Genomic DNA, 15,509 nt, shown 5'->3' on the forward strand with positions numbered 1-15,509 from the left:
ATTTTAAAGTTTCCTATTAATACAGGATCACCTGTTATTCCAACAAAGCCACTCCAGTTTGACTGCTATAGATAAATAAATAAATATTTTCAGACATACCCTGAGAACAACAGAACAGTGGGTTTTGAGGCTCCGTTGACTCGCCACCTGCAGCACATCAGCAGAAAGCTTCTCCTTGCCCATGTGTCCCTACATTACTCTCGCTTCACCTCGATCCCAAGTTTCCTACCAGCTGCTGGCCACAAACTCACTTTGCTACATCGGCGTGGATGTGAGGAGAGCCCGGGGAAGAGCAGCAGCACCTGCAGGCTCTGGCAGCAGCGGGCAGTCCCAGTCACGCCCCGTGCCTGAGGAACTGTAGGACCTCTGGAGGGAAAACTTGTATTAGGCTCTGCCTCCTCCTATTAACACCTCCTGTTTCCCACCCTGCCCAACCGCAGCACCCGCGAGCACCGAGGCTGCAGCGTAATTGCTCTCAGCAGCTTTAGCAGCCTGCCAGCTGCAGCTCTTCACAGCGATATCCCCTCCGGCCACGAGGCTGCACGAGGTGTGCTGCTAACAGGGCACAGCTGGTACCAGGGCCCTGTCTGATGTACCCGCCGTGACCACGGGCGGCAGCTGGGGACACGAACCACCTTTGTGATATATGTGCTACCCACACGTTACACGCGGTTTAGGGATACGAGACCAAGGCTGGGATACACGGGGCAGGCTCACCCCCACCAGCATCCCACCCGAGGCCACGCTGCCCATCACGTGGAGCCGTAAGGCAGCAGCACCCACGGGTCTGGGTCCGGGAGGCCAGCACCGAGCTGGGAACGAGCCACAGCACTGGGTGCACAGCCAGACACCAGCCCGATGCCAGCTGCTGAAGGACAGACGGCACCTGAGCCAGCATAAGGCCTGCCAATACAAATTGAGCTGTCAGAAAAAAGAGCAAATTTAAGCAGGCAGATGATTCTGTTCCAAGTCAGCACTTTACTTACACAGGTGTGGGGTTTTTCACCCCGTGGTGGTAGCTCTACCAGGCACAGGCAGGCTGTGGAGGAAGAGAGAAAGGCGTTGGGTCTGGCTGCGGGCAGGCAGAGGGGGAAACCTCTCCCATAGCCAGCAGGGCAAAAATCTGAAAAGCTGGCAGGTCACGGCTGCTGGCACAGCAAGAGGAAGGCAATTCTTGCATGTGCTGAACACCTTCAGCAGCTCAACAGACGCTGGATGAATGTACACAGATATCATATTTAAAGAAGGAAAATGTTTTTAATTTTTTTTTAATTATTGTTTTGAAGACCCCAAAAGAAAAAAGATCTTGTTAGATTAACTTTGGTGGCTTGCTCAGCCATTCGAAGAACTGCAGCTGTACAGAAGTACTTGAGAGTTTGTGGGAGGGCCAGAACGATTATTTCCTAACACAAATGATTCTGTGAATTCATTACCTTTATTTTAAGGGTGCTCTAACTGTGGTACGTGTTCAAAACTAACGAATTCACCTCATCACTCCAACACAGCTGTGCCAAGAACTGCCCAAACGTCACTGTCACGGGCTGCAGCAGCGCCTGCTTAACTCTGACTCCAAACCTTACGCGGAAAAAAGAGAAAGATCTGTCCAGAAGGGCCTGCCGTGCCGTCAGGAGGTGGACAAGAGACTCCTCAGTCCTCCCGGGCAGTTTCATGCCGGTGGCAGCCAGTGATCTGGCGCTTCTCTTCTCTCTAAGTATACTTTAAACACTTGTCTTACCATCGTACAGTCCGTTATGTCAGAGCATGAACAGTTCTTCATTTTTTCAGCCCTGGTTGTTATTCCACTGGCTGTGTTTTCTCCTACTCGAACTGTCACAGCCTGTGTTCTGGAATACAATTCCACATTCTGCACATGAAATACTTGTGATCCTAAAACTTAATAACCGTACAAAGGGCCTCATTGTCTTCTTGCACTTGGAGGCTGCTGCTCGCAGAAGCCAAAGAGCTCCATAACTGTCAGTCTTCAGAAAGACAAAAAGCCAGGAGAGGAACATGTTGCCAAGGGAAAAGCAAACAGAGGTCTAGGCGTATTTTACAAAAGTGTATTAAATCCGTAATTGTGCCGCTCAGTATTCTTGTAAATTATTATGAAAATTCTTGCAGTAAAGGAACTGGGATTTGAAGCGATGCAGTAAAATTATCACCAATACTCCACTGTAATTTTTGTTTTTGTACAACTCTGTTCTCCTTAAAATGGCTAACATTGAAAGGAGATGGAGATACAGTAGAAATGGTTATTCTTTTTCCCCTTGGCCACTCCAGCGCGGGGTGGCTGCTGACAGCGGCCCTTTGGCTCTGCCAGGTAAGGAAGCAGGCCCAAAGGGCCCAGCTCTGTTTGCTGTGTCAGTCCTAAAAGGCACAACCCAGGCAAAAAGTCCCCTCGATGATTCTCCAGGTCTGCTAACCCCAGGTATGCTTTTGCTCCAGACCTACAGAGCCAGCCGTGCTGACTCAGCAGGTGAAGGACAAACTTCTCCAACAGCCCTCCAATTTCTTGGTCCCCTCACCCCTCGGGCTCAAAGCCTCCCGACTTCCTACACCCCCGGCAGGAAACGCGCTTCTTGCGTTTCTTCACACTGGCATCAGAACTTTCAGTGTTTGCCAATAACTCTTATTCCTGCATCTCAAAACAGCGATTAATGAAAACAGCCAAAAAGACAACCTGGGCTGTTGAGGGTATTGATTTGCCTACGGAAAGTACATCAATAGGAGTCAACATGCTAAAGTACTTCCTGGGATGTTTGCACTTCTTGTCTGGAAGAAGGGAAAGGGGCGCTAATTTCTGTAATTTCTGTAGTTCTGACACTCTTTTTTAAAAAAAGAAAATAGACTTACAGTGCGGGACTATTGATTTTGCTGTAAAAGTAAATAAAACATTTTCTGAAGTGTGACTGACCAGCCAAAAGGCCATCCTCCCTCCCACCCCCACCGCTGTCCCTTTCCCGTGTTGAGAACAACGAAGCCACACTGTGACGGGCAGAGGCAGGGAACTCACAGCCCAGCTTCAAACAAACTGCAAATTCTTTATTACAAGTAACGGCCAAGAGAAGCATTTAAGCCTGAACTTGCATCTGTAAGACAGAAATAAACATTCTTTGTCACTTCTGAAGACCAAAAGGTCGTGCTGGTGTTTTTGTTTGTTGGGGTTTTTTTGAACACCGAAAGAGGAAAGGATTAATAAACCTCACCTGCGACAAAGCAGCACACATTTCACTCACCAGGTATTTTAAAATGTGTAACGGTATTAACCTAAACGAGGCTGACATGGAAAAATACCAACTTTAAGTGAAAATTGCTACACCTTCAGTTTTAAAAATAGGCATCACATGACGCTAGCTTCTACCCTTACCAGAACCGGTGAGCTGCTGACAGGCTTTGGGATTTAACACCTTCAGCTTCATTTGGTTACCCACTTCATGACGTTGCTTTCACAAGAACCCAGCATCACACGTTCATGACCATGCCATGCACTGTGTGCCGAAAAATAAAGGAGCTTTGTCGATGCGGACAGCATTTCCCTGTTTAACTCTGCATGGCTCATCGATCCAGCAGCTGACCCGTTGGGGTGCCCGAGCTGAAGTTGATAACGGAGCCGGCACACCGAGGTGGGTGCAGGCGTCCTTGTGTAGAGGCAGCACACGTGGTGCTGTTGGCGGTGCCTTCCCCCCGCCCGAAGGAAGGCAGCTGGGAGCCATGCTCATGGCACCACCAGCAGGTCTCTGTTCGGCAGCGAGCACGGGGTGGCCTCGGGGATGGAGCCCGCCGCTGCCCGGCGAGCGTGCAAGGACAGCACCCACGGCGAAGCCATACGCACCCTCCTCAGCAGACAGCCAGCCTAAGGAACTGGGACGAGAGGACGAGGTGCTGCCGAGCTCCAGGCCAGCTCCATCCAAAGTAATCCTCCGCCAGCCCCGGCCTGCCCTGCCCAAGCCCGGCGGGAGCAGGAGCAGCAGCAGCAGCAGCAGCAGCAGCAGCAGGACACTCCCACCATCTGTGCTCCCGCCACCCAAGGACGCTGCGACAATTTTCTCAGCCTTGATTTTTGCCACGCTTATCACTGATACTTAACTTTTCCCATGGGAACCTAGATCGTGCTGTATGGCAACCACTCTGTCTTGGAGACGTTAACAAACAAACAAAAAAGATGATTTTATAGCCTGTGTTAAAATACCACTTGGACTTGCAACGTACAGGGCACAAAAGGCAGAAAACAGCAAAATTTGGGTTAACAGGCAGGCACTGTAAATGACACCTGCATGAGCACAACCCGATGGGTTCCCCTTGGCGCAGACCGGCTGCAGCTCTCACCGAGCTCTGGGTGCAACACTCCCCAGCACTGTTTGGCCCCTCTTGCTCCTCACACACTCGGAATTTCAATAGCGGTGATAACATGCGGTGCACTTGTAGTGCAAACACTGCTAGGATGCTCCTGCAGCCCCAGAGTTCAGACTATCTCCCCACCTAATCCCACCCTTTAAAAATAATTTATTTTTAAGTATGTTTTTTGTTTTGCTGTGTTTTTTGTTTGTTTGTTTGTTTTTCTGCTCAAAGAGTGATTCAAATCCTGTGGGTGCTCCCAAGGAACTTGGTGATCCAGGGACAGAGACTGCTCTGGCACCAAGGCTGAACAGGAGCAGCCGGACAGAGCAGGGTAACGCAGTGAGGTGCATGGCCCCAGGGCTTCATGAAATGAGAAGGGAATATCCATATGCAGCTTCATTGCAAACGCTCGTGGTGGTACAGTAACGTGCATTCGAAGGTTCACGATCTCACCTCCCCCAGCTTCACCTACAGCTAAAACTTAAAACTAAAATTAAAGGAACTCTTCCACTGAAGGATCTGAATTAAATGAAATCTGCCAGGGGGTTCTTTTACTCCTGAAACCAGACCAAAAAAGTATGTAATGAAATATTATTATCCACTATTCAGTGCAGCACATATTGAATTCTTCTTGAACTGAACCGTTTGATAACTAAAGACATTATGAAAACCAAACTGATAAATGTATTGTTTGGTAGAATATGCTTATGAGTACAATTATCAGGAAGAATTTGAATGTCAAACCCAGTTTAGAATCTGGGAAGGACATAATATACAAATCATTCTTTTGCATTTGAAATTAATTTGGCAGCACTTCTTCAGATCTCAATTAGACTCTTACCAGAGAATTGTCACGATGCACAGTCTAATAGCCACTTGTAGCTTTCTTTCAAAACAGTAGATTAGCTCCAGGAGTTCTTAACACCGCATATATGCGAGTCAGTTAAAAGTAGGTGCAAGCATACAAAATAATTAGTATCTCGTTAAAAGCGAAAAAGCCCATGGACATCTACAGCATACTCTGGATAACGATTCCAGAACTGAGGAAGAAACCACCCATTTGTGATGTTAGCTTGCTTTTGGTTTTTGTAACCGCTAAGCAAAGCTACTACTTGCGCTGGGTTGCAGATAGCTGCAATGCCCTATTTTTCTTTTAAAAAATCACATTTCTGAGCCACTTCTGGAAACGACAAACTGTGAGGTGCCTCTCAATTGCTCATTATCTTTTGCAGAACAAATATTTAAGAGTTGATAAAATATATCAAGGAAGATGACCAGCAGTGCAAACTTTTGGCTTAGCAGCTATCCCGCAGTGAAGCCCCATGCGATGTCTTTTATGTACAAAGCCACAACAGTCGCGTGTGAGCCTGCTGGACGAAACATTATTCTAAATTCAAATATCTCTTTAAACTTTTGAAGCTTCCTAAGATGCACGTAGTATTCAAAATGTCTTGAAGGAGTTTAAATCTGCCGCCAGCCCAAGGAGGACAGCCAGTTAATGAACTGGAGGGTTTCCAGGTCTAAACCCTGCTGCTTAAAACTTTGCAAGGAGCCAAAAATAGCAAGGCCTTGGAACAGAAATATATATATATCTATATATCTATATATATATCTCAACTTACCCCCCTTCATATATGAAACTTCAGCTCAAAACACCAGCAATTAGGATCTATTCTCCCTTTTTTTTCTAGCTGAGGAAGAGATCTTCCCCAACACACAATTCCTGCCTTTACAGTTGCTCTAATTTTCTCCTAACAAATAAAAGGTTGAAATGCCACGGAATACATCAGGAATATTTTCAGAAGACATTAACTACTACTGAACAGTGAACATCTGCATATTAGTCTAATGCTCCCCAGTGATATTTCTGAAGCAAGCGCTGAAAAAGGATCGTTCTTTGCCAGCAAGACTGGAGGTGCACCTCACTTGCGCTTCAGGGTGAAACACGTCCCCAGCAGCCTTCGCCTGGTTTTAAAGAGGCGGAACGTGACACAAATCTGTGCTCCCAGGAGGACGGCAAATCCCACGCACACTTTAGGGACAGAAAAGAGGTTTGTAAAGGGAAGCATAACAACAAACCAGAGAGTAAACAGTCGCAGTGGATGCACGACACAGTCACGCAGCCCGAGCCCACCTTCCTAGCTGCAGGATGTCTCTGTCGATAAGCACACGAGTGGCTCCAAACACACGAAACCCATCATTTAGGCTATACAATAACATTTAAAATGGTAGCTATTTTAGTACTGGAAATCATTAGTCCACCTCTAGACCCCAGAAGCCAGGTACGTAATTTCTAACTCAGAACAGCCTGGGTGAAGTAACCTGCCCTGGAGGATGCTCCCACTGTGGAAACCACCGAGCGAAGAGCCCCTGCTGAAGCATATTCCTTCAAGGAATCTCAGCCTTTTCAGCAAAGGAAAAAGCCTCTGTTATTTTAAACCTAGCCAAGTACATTCATTTCATTCCCAGGCCCAGTTAATTTGACAGGTACAACACTAAACCAAAAATCCTGCAAGGTCTTTGCTGAAAAGGTCAGTGCGTTATGCAACCAGGTTTTATGGACAACAAGAAATGCCCTCCGTATGCAGAAACAAATCTGCAGTATCTTCATAGCATTTATCCATGTGCACTCCTCTATTTCATTTATAAATGAAGAATGAATTTCTGGGCACACGCACTAGTTCTGAAAACCGGATCCTGAAAAAGCGACATGCATTGAAAGATGTTATCCTCTATCTATACGTTGCCAGTAGTGGTTTTTTGCTACACAGAGAAATATTTACCAGCAAAGAAAACAACAAAATTGCTCACATTCGAATGCTTATTTCATTGCATCCCTAAATAAAATTTAGGTTAGGTATTTACTTGTTCAAGTTGCGGGTCTGAACTCTTAAACTTTCTAAGTAAGTGAGCAGAGATCAATATACAAAGTATACGAATAGTCAGGAAAACAGTGCCGATTCCTTTTTGTTGGAGTTTTTCCAACTCTTCAGACTCTTCTTAAAAAAAATGTATCCCGTCTCTTCTTAAAATATAATTGCATTTCAAGCACTGCCTTCATCACAATATCCTATCTGAAAATGTAAAACAGTTACTATATTCCACAATAACAAATATTGAGTAAATACTTTAATGATCCATGCCCCAGATACAAGTGCAATCTTTCACATCATGCCTACTAATAATCACTATGAATATTGTATTAGTCCAGGTTTGAACTGTATATATGCAGGTTTTCAGAAAATGAAGGAAGTTTCACAAGTTTTTTTGGTGCTTCCTCCTCCTCCTACCCCATGTCTGATACAAATCTGGCCTTTTCTCTTTTTTTTTTTTTGTAGCTTTCTGTCCAGAATCTTTGGACTCTTTCCCCCTGTTGTGAACTCCAACTCCACCCATCAGCAGTTTGACGCAGATTTTAAATGCAGGCTTTTTCCCTTGCACCTCATCTGACGGATGCAACTTGACTGGCCGATTACGTAAGAACTAAGAGCTTATTTTCATACAGTTTTTAAAAACCATGGATGTTTTAGCTTCTATATGCCTTTATAAAGCACAGCCGATTACAGCATGACTTCAATAATTAAGCATAACTTCAATAACCTAAAAAGTACTTTTATTTTGGCTTTGGGTTACTTGTCAGTAGGAATAACTCTCAGGTGACTGCAGCCTGTACTAGACATCACGGTTCACAGTTGCACAAAACTTTCCTCGGTCCATAAGCAGCCCAGGGCTTGCACACTGCTGATGGACAGTCACCTACACAGCTGAAGTTCCTTCTGAAGTCACCGCAGAGATCTGCCAGGTACTGCTATGACAACCACGTAGCAGAGCAGCCTACATCTCCCTGCGAGTTCCCAAAATAAACGTGCATCGCAATCCACTCCAGCAGCAGGAAAAAGGTACGTGTTTATCAGACAGATCTCCCCGATCGTCCTTCCTCCTCTTTCCAAGATTATTATTTATCAGGCAGAAAATTAATTAAAATTCTGGATTAGGTTTTCAGGAGGAAACCCACCTCCACCCACCTGCAAAGCCAACGCAGCACTGGAGGAGAGCAGGTAACAGCCTCCAGATTCCCTGGGCAATGCAAAACGTAATTCCTCTGGAAAAAAAGCATGTAGGCACTAGAAACCTCCTTCTCGCTGAGAAGCATCTTATCCCTTTTCCTCCGACTTCAAAAGGCAAAACAACCACGGATTTTATGTAAATGTGGACATTAGACACAAAAAATAGAACAGGAAACATCAAATTCATTTTTCATAGGCAACTCAGCTTCCAGAGGAACAGTTGCAGATGAAAGTAGCAGCTCGAAATTAATATATCATAAGGTCTACCAAAGGAACTGATCGTCTCAAACGCCAAAAGTAAGAGCAAAGATTAAATTATTTTCATTTACAAAAACGTGAAGAGGAACTGTTTATGTGTTCTGACTTATCTGTTTTAAGAGGAACCTAGTTTAAGTTGTCAGCTGCTGACAAAAGTTAAAATAATTTCTAAAACATTTCTGAATCATTTCTAAATATGATTTAGAGGGGAAAAATATAAGCGATATGAAATCCCTGTTGATGCTTTGACAAATGACTTTCTTCCCACTACTTGCAGATAAAACTACTGGAGTGCCTTTTTTTGCAGGACATCATGGAATGAAGAAGCTGCCTGAGAAGCTCTCCTAGTCCCCATCCTGACACAGAGGAAAAGCTCCCAACTCTTTGCAACTACTAAGCACAGCTGTCGACGCTCACTGCAGAGAAATATCGCAGCGGCTGCAGAGCAGGGGCAAATGTCACTATTCAGTATCCGGGGTCGGTACAAGGCAGCTATCATATAGCAGCTGTTGACAGAGCTGATAAAAATACTTTCTTTTAATCTGGTAGTATGATGCCTTTACCTTGATGGGAATAACTCCTCCTGAAAATATTAAAGCATATAAACCTTGATGTAAATGTAATTAAAAGGTGTCCAAATATCTTAAATGGATGTATTAATAACTCCCAACAGCAATATTTAAACCAGCAAGTAGCAGTTTCTTTTAAAGTTACCCCAGCTCACTCTCATTTTTAGGTAATGCGATCATGAATATATTTAGTAGCTCGCTAACAGTTCACCATGTTTAAAAATTCTTGCTGGAAATTAAAGTTGCAATCGCAAAGTTCACCTCCAAGTTGCAGCTGAGAATCCACCAGCGAAGGCAGGCAGAGTGACAGGGCTCTGACAACTCTCTAGAGACCGTTTAGTCCGTTACCCTTCTCCCCAGATTATAACCAGCAGCTTAACAGATGCTTGTCAAACTGTTTTTAAATACCTCTGCTGCTGGCGACTCTGCAACCGCCCTGAGCAATGCGTTGCAGCGCTCGCTGCTTGAGTATTTCCCCCAGCCTCAAACCCGAATGTGTCTTGCTGCGGTTTATGGCTGGAATTTCTTACATTCATAATTCCGCATGGCTCTGAGAAGACTGTTCCCATCTGCTCTGCTGCAAAATTTTGTGTATCTGAAGAGCATTTGTGCTCTTCCAGCCCCTCTGCATTCTCTCTCCTTTAAATTGAACCAAAAGCAATGGCCATTTCAAGTCCATATGTGGATCAAGACTTAATTAAATACCATTTGAATATTCTTTCCACCCACCCACCTCCATGTTATGCCCTACTATGCTATGACCTACTGCCACCCGGTCATCAATTTTTCTTTCCATCTCTGTTGCACGAATATTGTTGTTTACTGAACAACAGCAGCTGACCTGGAGCTCAATCTGACGATGAAAGGGAAAGCCACACTGTCACTTTGGAAGGTCTCTTCTCCCCTCCTCCAAAAACTCACGCTGCACGGCACCCGATGAAGCCCCGCTGGCACTACCACGTCTCACCACGTCTGAGCAGCGGACACCAAACAAATGCCTCCTGGAACATCCTGGGGGGCACACCAAAGGACTGCAGTCCTTTACGAAATCAGTACCACTCAAAGCCTTTGACTCCTGATTAACAAATTGTTTTGCTAGAACAATGGACGCTGTTATAAATTAAGTTACAGGCCTGTAAACAGAACATTAAGTGACATATCTAGGAATAAAAAAGCAACAATCATCTCATTAGATATTAATGTTTCTGTGTTCATTTCAGATAGGAGGTAACGTGGCACGACTACCTGTGTTGCTGAAGCAAAGGCCTGCTGAGGCCAGGAGGCAACCCTGGACATGGCCCAGCGCAGCCAGGGACGGGAAGGATGCAGCACTGAAGTTTGGAAGCACTGCACCACAGATGTAAGAACAAAGCAGGATGAGAGTAATTTATGTGACCGGGCACGCGTGTATTTCTGCACACAAGAGTCCTGTTAGGAAATACGGTTGAACAAAGAGTAGTACTACATGTTAAAGTGCTCCGAAGGCATCCCTTAGAAGGTGCTGCCGCTGCCTCCCCTCTTCTCTCCACACCAGCAGAGAGGGCCCGGAGGTCTGACTTCTACATGAGGTCAATCCTTCAGTCCTTTGCCCTGTTTCCCGCTCCCAGACATACCTCACACAGAGAAACAACCGAGCTCAAACACATTCTCGATATAATTAAAAATTAGTTCATTTCCTTTAGCTTGTGTCACAGAAATAATCTGCAGAAGTATTTTGTAAGAGGGACACGAAACGGCACGCTCCGAGCCAGTTCTACTGAGAGGAGCTTTAAAAAGACAGAACTTGGTCTTAATTTTTTCTCCTTTCCTTCAATAAAAGTTTATAGGTGTGAAAATAAATGGAGCAGATGGACAAAAAGGTATTTTACAACGCTGCTTCCTGTTTCTGGAAACCACATTAACTTCAACAGGAAAAATGAAAAGCACTCAAATCAATTCAGAAGCATTTACCAAATGAGCTGGTGTAATGAAAATGAACTTGTAAATTAGAGATGAACAACCCCCTTAGCACTGCTGCGGATATTCATCGACACCAGAAAGCCTTGAAGAAAATGAAAAACAAACCAAACAAAACCCCAAATACCCTTTAAATACTACTCAAACATTATATGGGTACTGCAGTTACCCACGAAGAGAGGAAGAGGCGAGGATCATCACAACACATCCTGCTTCTGCTTTTCCAGGACTCACTGTTCAGCTCGGCAAAAAGACCAGGCGGTACTCGAAGGATCAGGAAATCAAAGCCCCAAGCCTAACTGCGGGCATCACACCGCGTGTTATTCCAAATTTTCCAAGGGAGAAGCTGCCTGCTAAGGATCCCTTTGCAGTTTAAAGTAAAAACATGGGGGAGGGAAACGCTCTTTCTACACCTTTGCTTACACATTTCTGTGACTGTGATTCCACAGTTAAAATAAATAAATAAATAAATAAATGAAAATTGAGATCAGAACTGCACCAAATGAACATTAAGAAGTTATCTGGCAATACCGTGAAGGTAATTTGAGGAATACCCACCTTCATCAGATCTAGGGAAAGAGCCACTGCACCAGTTCAGCCCACAGTGTGCCTGGTTTACTGGCACTAGTGTCCAAGCAAAGACCTTCCTGCTCATGTTTCAACCATCCCCAGAACTAAGTGGAGCACAGAGGTGCTCTCCTTCCTGAAAGGATGCCAGGTAACATATGCTGCGAGGGTTTCCAAAGCACCTGCAACAAAATCCTCCGGATAGTTGGAGTTCTTGAAGCAAAACTGCTTTCAAAATTTTTTAAAAAAGAAAGAAACCCAGCGGGCTTCAGATCTTCCTCATCAAGCAATCTCAAAGGGTTCTTGGTTTTAAAACAGCAGGTGCTTTGCGAGCTACAGCCGCACAGGAGTGTGCATCCACAGCCCATGGATGTGATTCAAAAGATGGCTGCTTCTAACTCATGTTTACTAGGAAAGGATTTTATTAGGTGGTTAAGACAACTTCAGGAGCTGGGATTAAAATTATGGTGAATTTTTATAATGAAAGTAGTAAGTGTAGTACAGGATTTTATGTAGGTAAACACTGGCAACTTCACAGCCCTGGTAGCTACCAGTAAGCACATAAGAGATTTCTCCAGGCAACTAGTAAATAAAATGTTTTTCCTTATACTTTCATCACAGTACACATTAAAGCCTTTGACGCTCTTAATGGATGTCACAAACATAAAATATTACATAAAGGCGTGTTCAGTAATGACAATGCTGCAATTATTGAGCAAAAAAACAGGGATTAGAAATATTACAGCTTGTCTCTTCATTACCAGGCTGATGGAATCTGGGTATAAATGCCCGTTCAGTTCTGCCTTGTTAATACCACTGCAAACATTCCAGAATAGAACTCCGTGTCAGCATACAGTAACCACTAGTTTTTGAGGTCATACACGAAACATATCATTGATCTCTAAAGGAATAAATTCATTAGTATCAGATATGTATAGTTCCCTACTGAATCTGCAACCTGTTCCAAAATTTTGGCTCTCTGAATGACGTCACCCTTAATTTGGGGTGCCTCAAACGAGGCCCTTAAAACATCCTCCTGAAAAGGCAATTTTTAAATAATTATTTGCATCCCAGAAGGAAACGAAAAAACCCTAGCTGCCGCATTGTGCTTTACTGTTTCCAAGCAACACTGGTGTTTCAGATCAAACGTGAAACAGCCATCTCAGTAAGCCACAGTGCTTTTTCCTCTATACTTACTTATTCTGCATCATGTTCATTATAACCCAGTCGAAGGGATAGACGTTCTTCCCAATGAGATTCTTGAACATGATGAATGTTTCCATCAGAAAATCCTAAAACAAGAGAAAATGTTTGGAAAAGACTGCTCTTATAGATCAAAAAACCACAAGTGATAGTGTCAGTTATTAATGACTAGATTCAAGAGGTGCTTTATTGTTCTGCTTCATAAAAAAGCCATTATTCATGTAAAATAAATTTTACTAAGTCATATTTCTATACGATGTATATAAATTCTGCAATGATTCCATTTAAGCTTTTCAGAAACAGTATCAATGGCAATCCTACATCGTGAAGGACTCACTGTATTACTCAGGAAGAAGCTATGAAAAGGAAGCTTTTGCTGAAAAAACGTTTTCTTTTCTATACCGTAGGTGCATGCACCAAGTCTCTCTCTGTGCACGCAGACTGTATTGCAGCACACACGTAGCAACACATGCCTGGTATATACTTGACCTTTTTGGAGGTAAAAATTAGTTTAAAACATACATAAAAAGCTAAAAAGAGTAAGACGTTAATTTTAATCTTATAATTAGACTGAAAATACTCCCTGGCACCAGTTGCCGAGTTTCCCTTCTCTTCAAGTATATCTGGCCGAAATTTTCCCTTGCTGAAAACAAAATTATGCTTTTTGTTTTGTTTTGTTTTGAAGCCAGAGCTCGGAAATGGATTCAGGTGAGTGCTGCGGTGCACATCACCCACGACCTCGAGTAGCTGGTAACAGTGCTTCTGGTTTGGCCATCAAGAAGCTACGAGAGACTTTCTCCCTAAAGGGAACAGCAGTAATTGCTTCTGCAAGTGAAAATCTGACCCAGAACAAAGTTAATTTAGTAGCGCAAACCAATTTATTTCTACCCAGATATAAACAAACATCTCTTTGGAACAGAAACCTGATGTACTTTACAATGTAAATCATCTTCTACAATTTGGGCATCTATAATTGCTATCTAACAATTTAAGTGATATCAAATGTCCAGAGTAAGATAGAGAGAGGGGAAAAAAAGGAGCTTAATGCAAGCAGTCCTTGATTCACTTCACGCAGAGATAAAAATGAACTTTTATTCTCATCCAAGGTTAAAATACTTTTCCTTTGCTACAGCTCCTCAGTAACTGTATTAATATTGTCTATCTTTTAAAATGTCAAATGTCTACAAAAAAATAAAAAAATTACATTCAGTGGGCTTCAAACTAAGGCTGTTTTTTATGTAACCTTTTCAGTGAGAAACAAATAAGAAGTTACTGCTCTTACACGGATTTCTTCATGTGCGAGAGCCAGCGTCTTTGCTAGATTTTATCTTAGGATTCGTTGTTCTTTTAAAATATTTCTCCTGGCTAGAAATTCATCTCTGGTGTGAAACAGGGAGATGCAAAGACCCTGAGGGCACAACATGGGGATCAGGAAGGGATGTGAGCCTCCCGGCTGCTCAGCTGGGCCCTGTGCACGGCGCAGGGTTTGCTGTGGGGCTGCACAAGCACCGGCCCAGGACCCAGGCCGAAGAGGGCCAACAGCAGCCACAAGACATGTTTTCCCCCCAAATCTACGACATTACTGAACTCACTCCCGTGTTCTTTTACCAAAACCACTCCGAACACAACAACATCCAAAAAGATGTTTTGACATTAACAGGACTGAGGTGAAATTTCCAAGCGCTTGTGGTTAATGAGATGTTACCGGTGCGTAAGGCACAACCCAGCCTGGACACACACTCCACCAGCTCAGGAAAACGTGTCTTCATTTAGCAGATCAAACTGCATACTTTACTGCTCATACTTCATGCATTTGGTGAGAGAGTTACATAATTCCTAGTAATCACATCGCATATTTTGCTGCCCAAGCACCGCACACAGTATTTATGCCACCTAAGTGCATGCTCCCTTCCTGTGGCACGCACTGGGTGATCTGCTTCTGATGGGGCTGCTTCACAGCTCAGCAACTGAGCATTTCAGTGGAAGTGGCACCATGGGAAGGGTCATCACCTATCCAAGAGAGAAGATCTGAACTCACAGTGACTATTTGTCCTACTATTTTGTGACTACAGATGTATACTCACTTGGTTTCTTGCTGCAACCCCCACCTTATACTTTATTTGTTGCTGGTTTTGGCTGTTGAACCTCTGCATAATTTGCTGATCAAGCTGCATGTGACACTGGATGAATTTTCCTTTTTTTTTTTTTTTTTTTTTTTTTTGATGATTCACATTTGTCACTGACCTTAAACGTTGTCCTACACGGGGGCTGAACTACTTTGCTGATTCAGCCCTGCATTTTATCTACCGATATTCGCATTTTAATAGTCCTAGTTTCACCCCGGTACTTTAAATAATGCACTGTAGTAACTAATGTAATTAGTTAGTAAATTAGTTAGTAAAACTAATGTAAATTCATCAACTAAAAAGCTTCTGAAGTTTACCTGTATTTTATGTACTCTCAATCCTGTTCTCTTTTTAATTTTATCTTTCTTATAAAAAAGTAAACGGTTTATATGGCATAACTTCTTACTAGGAGCAAAATCCAGCTT

General features: G+C 43.6%; 1 protein-coding gene across 4 annotated transcripts in view; it reads right to left on the bottom strand.

Annotated features, from left to right (window-relative positions):
* The window catches only part of DOCK1 (dedicator of cytokinesis 1), a 284,156-nt gene that overhangs the window by 106,451 nt on the left and 162,196 nt on the right, over nucleotides 1-15,509 (bottom strand). For all 4 annotated transcript variants that reach the window (XM_035547636.2, XM_035547635.2, XM_035547637.2 and 1 more), the window contains exon 29: nucleotides 12,953-13,047. In XM_035547636.2, coding sequence (XP_035403529.1) covers nucleotides 12,953-13,047 — 95 coding nt within the window. The remainder of the gene's footprint in view (nucleotides 1-12,952; nucleotides 13,048-15,509) is intronic.

The sequence above is a fragment of the Cygnus atratus genome, chromosome 7, assembly GCF_013377495.2.
Source record: "Cygnus atratus isolate AKBS03 ecotype Queensland, Australia chromosome 7, CAtr_DNAZoo_HiC_assembly, whole genome shotgun sequence".
Lineage (NCBI taxonomy): Eukaryota > Metazoa > Chordata > Aves > Anseriformes > Anatidae > Cygnus > Cygnus atratus.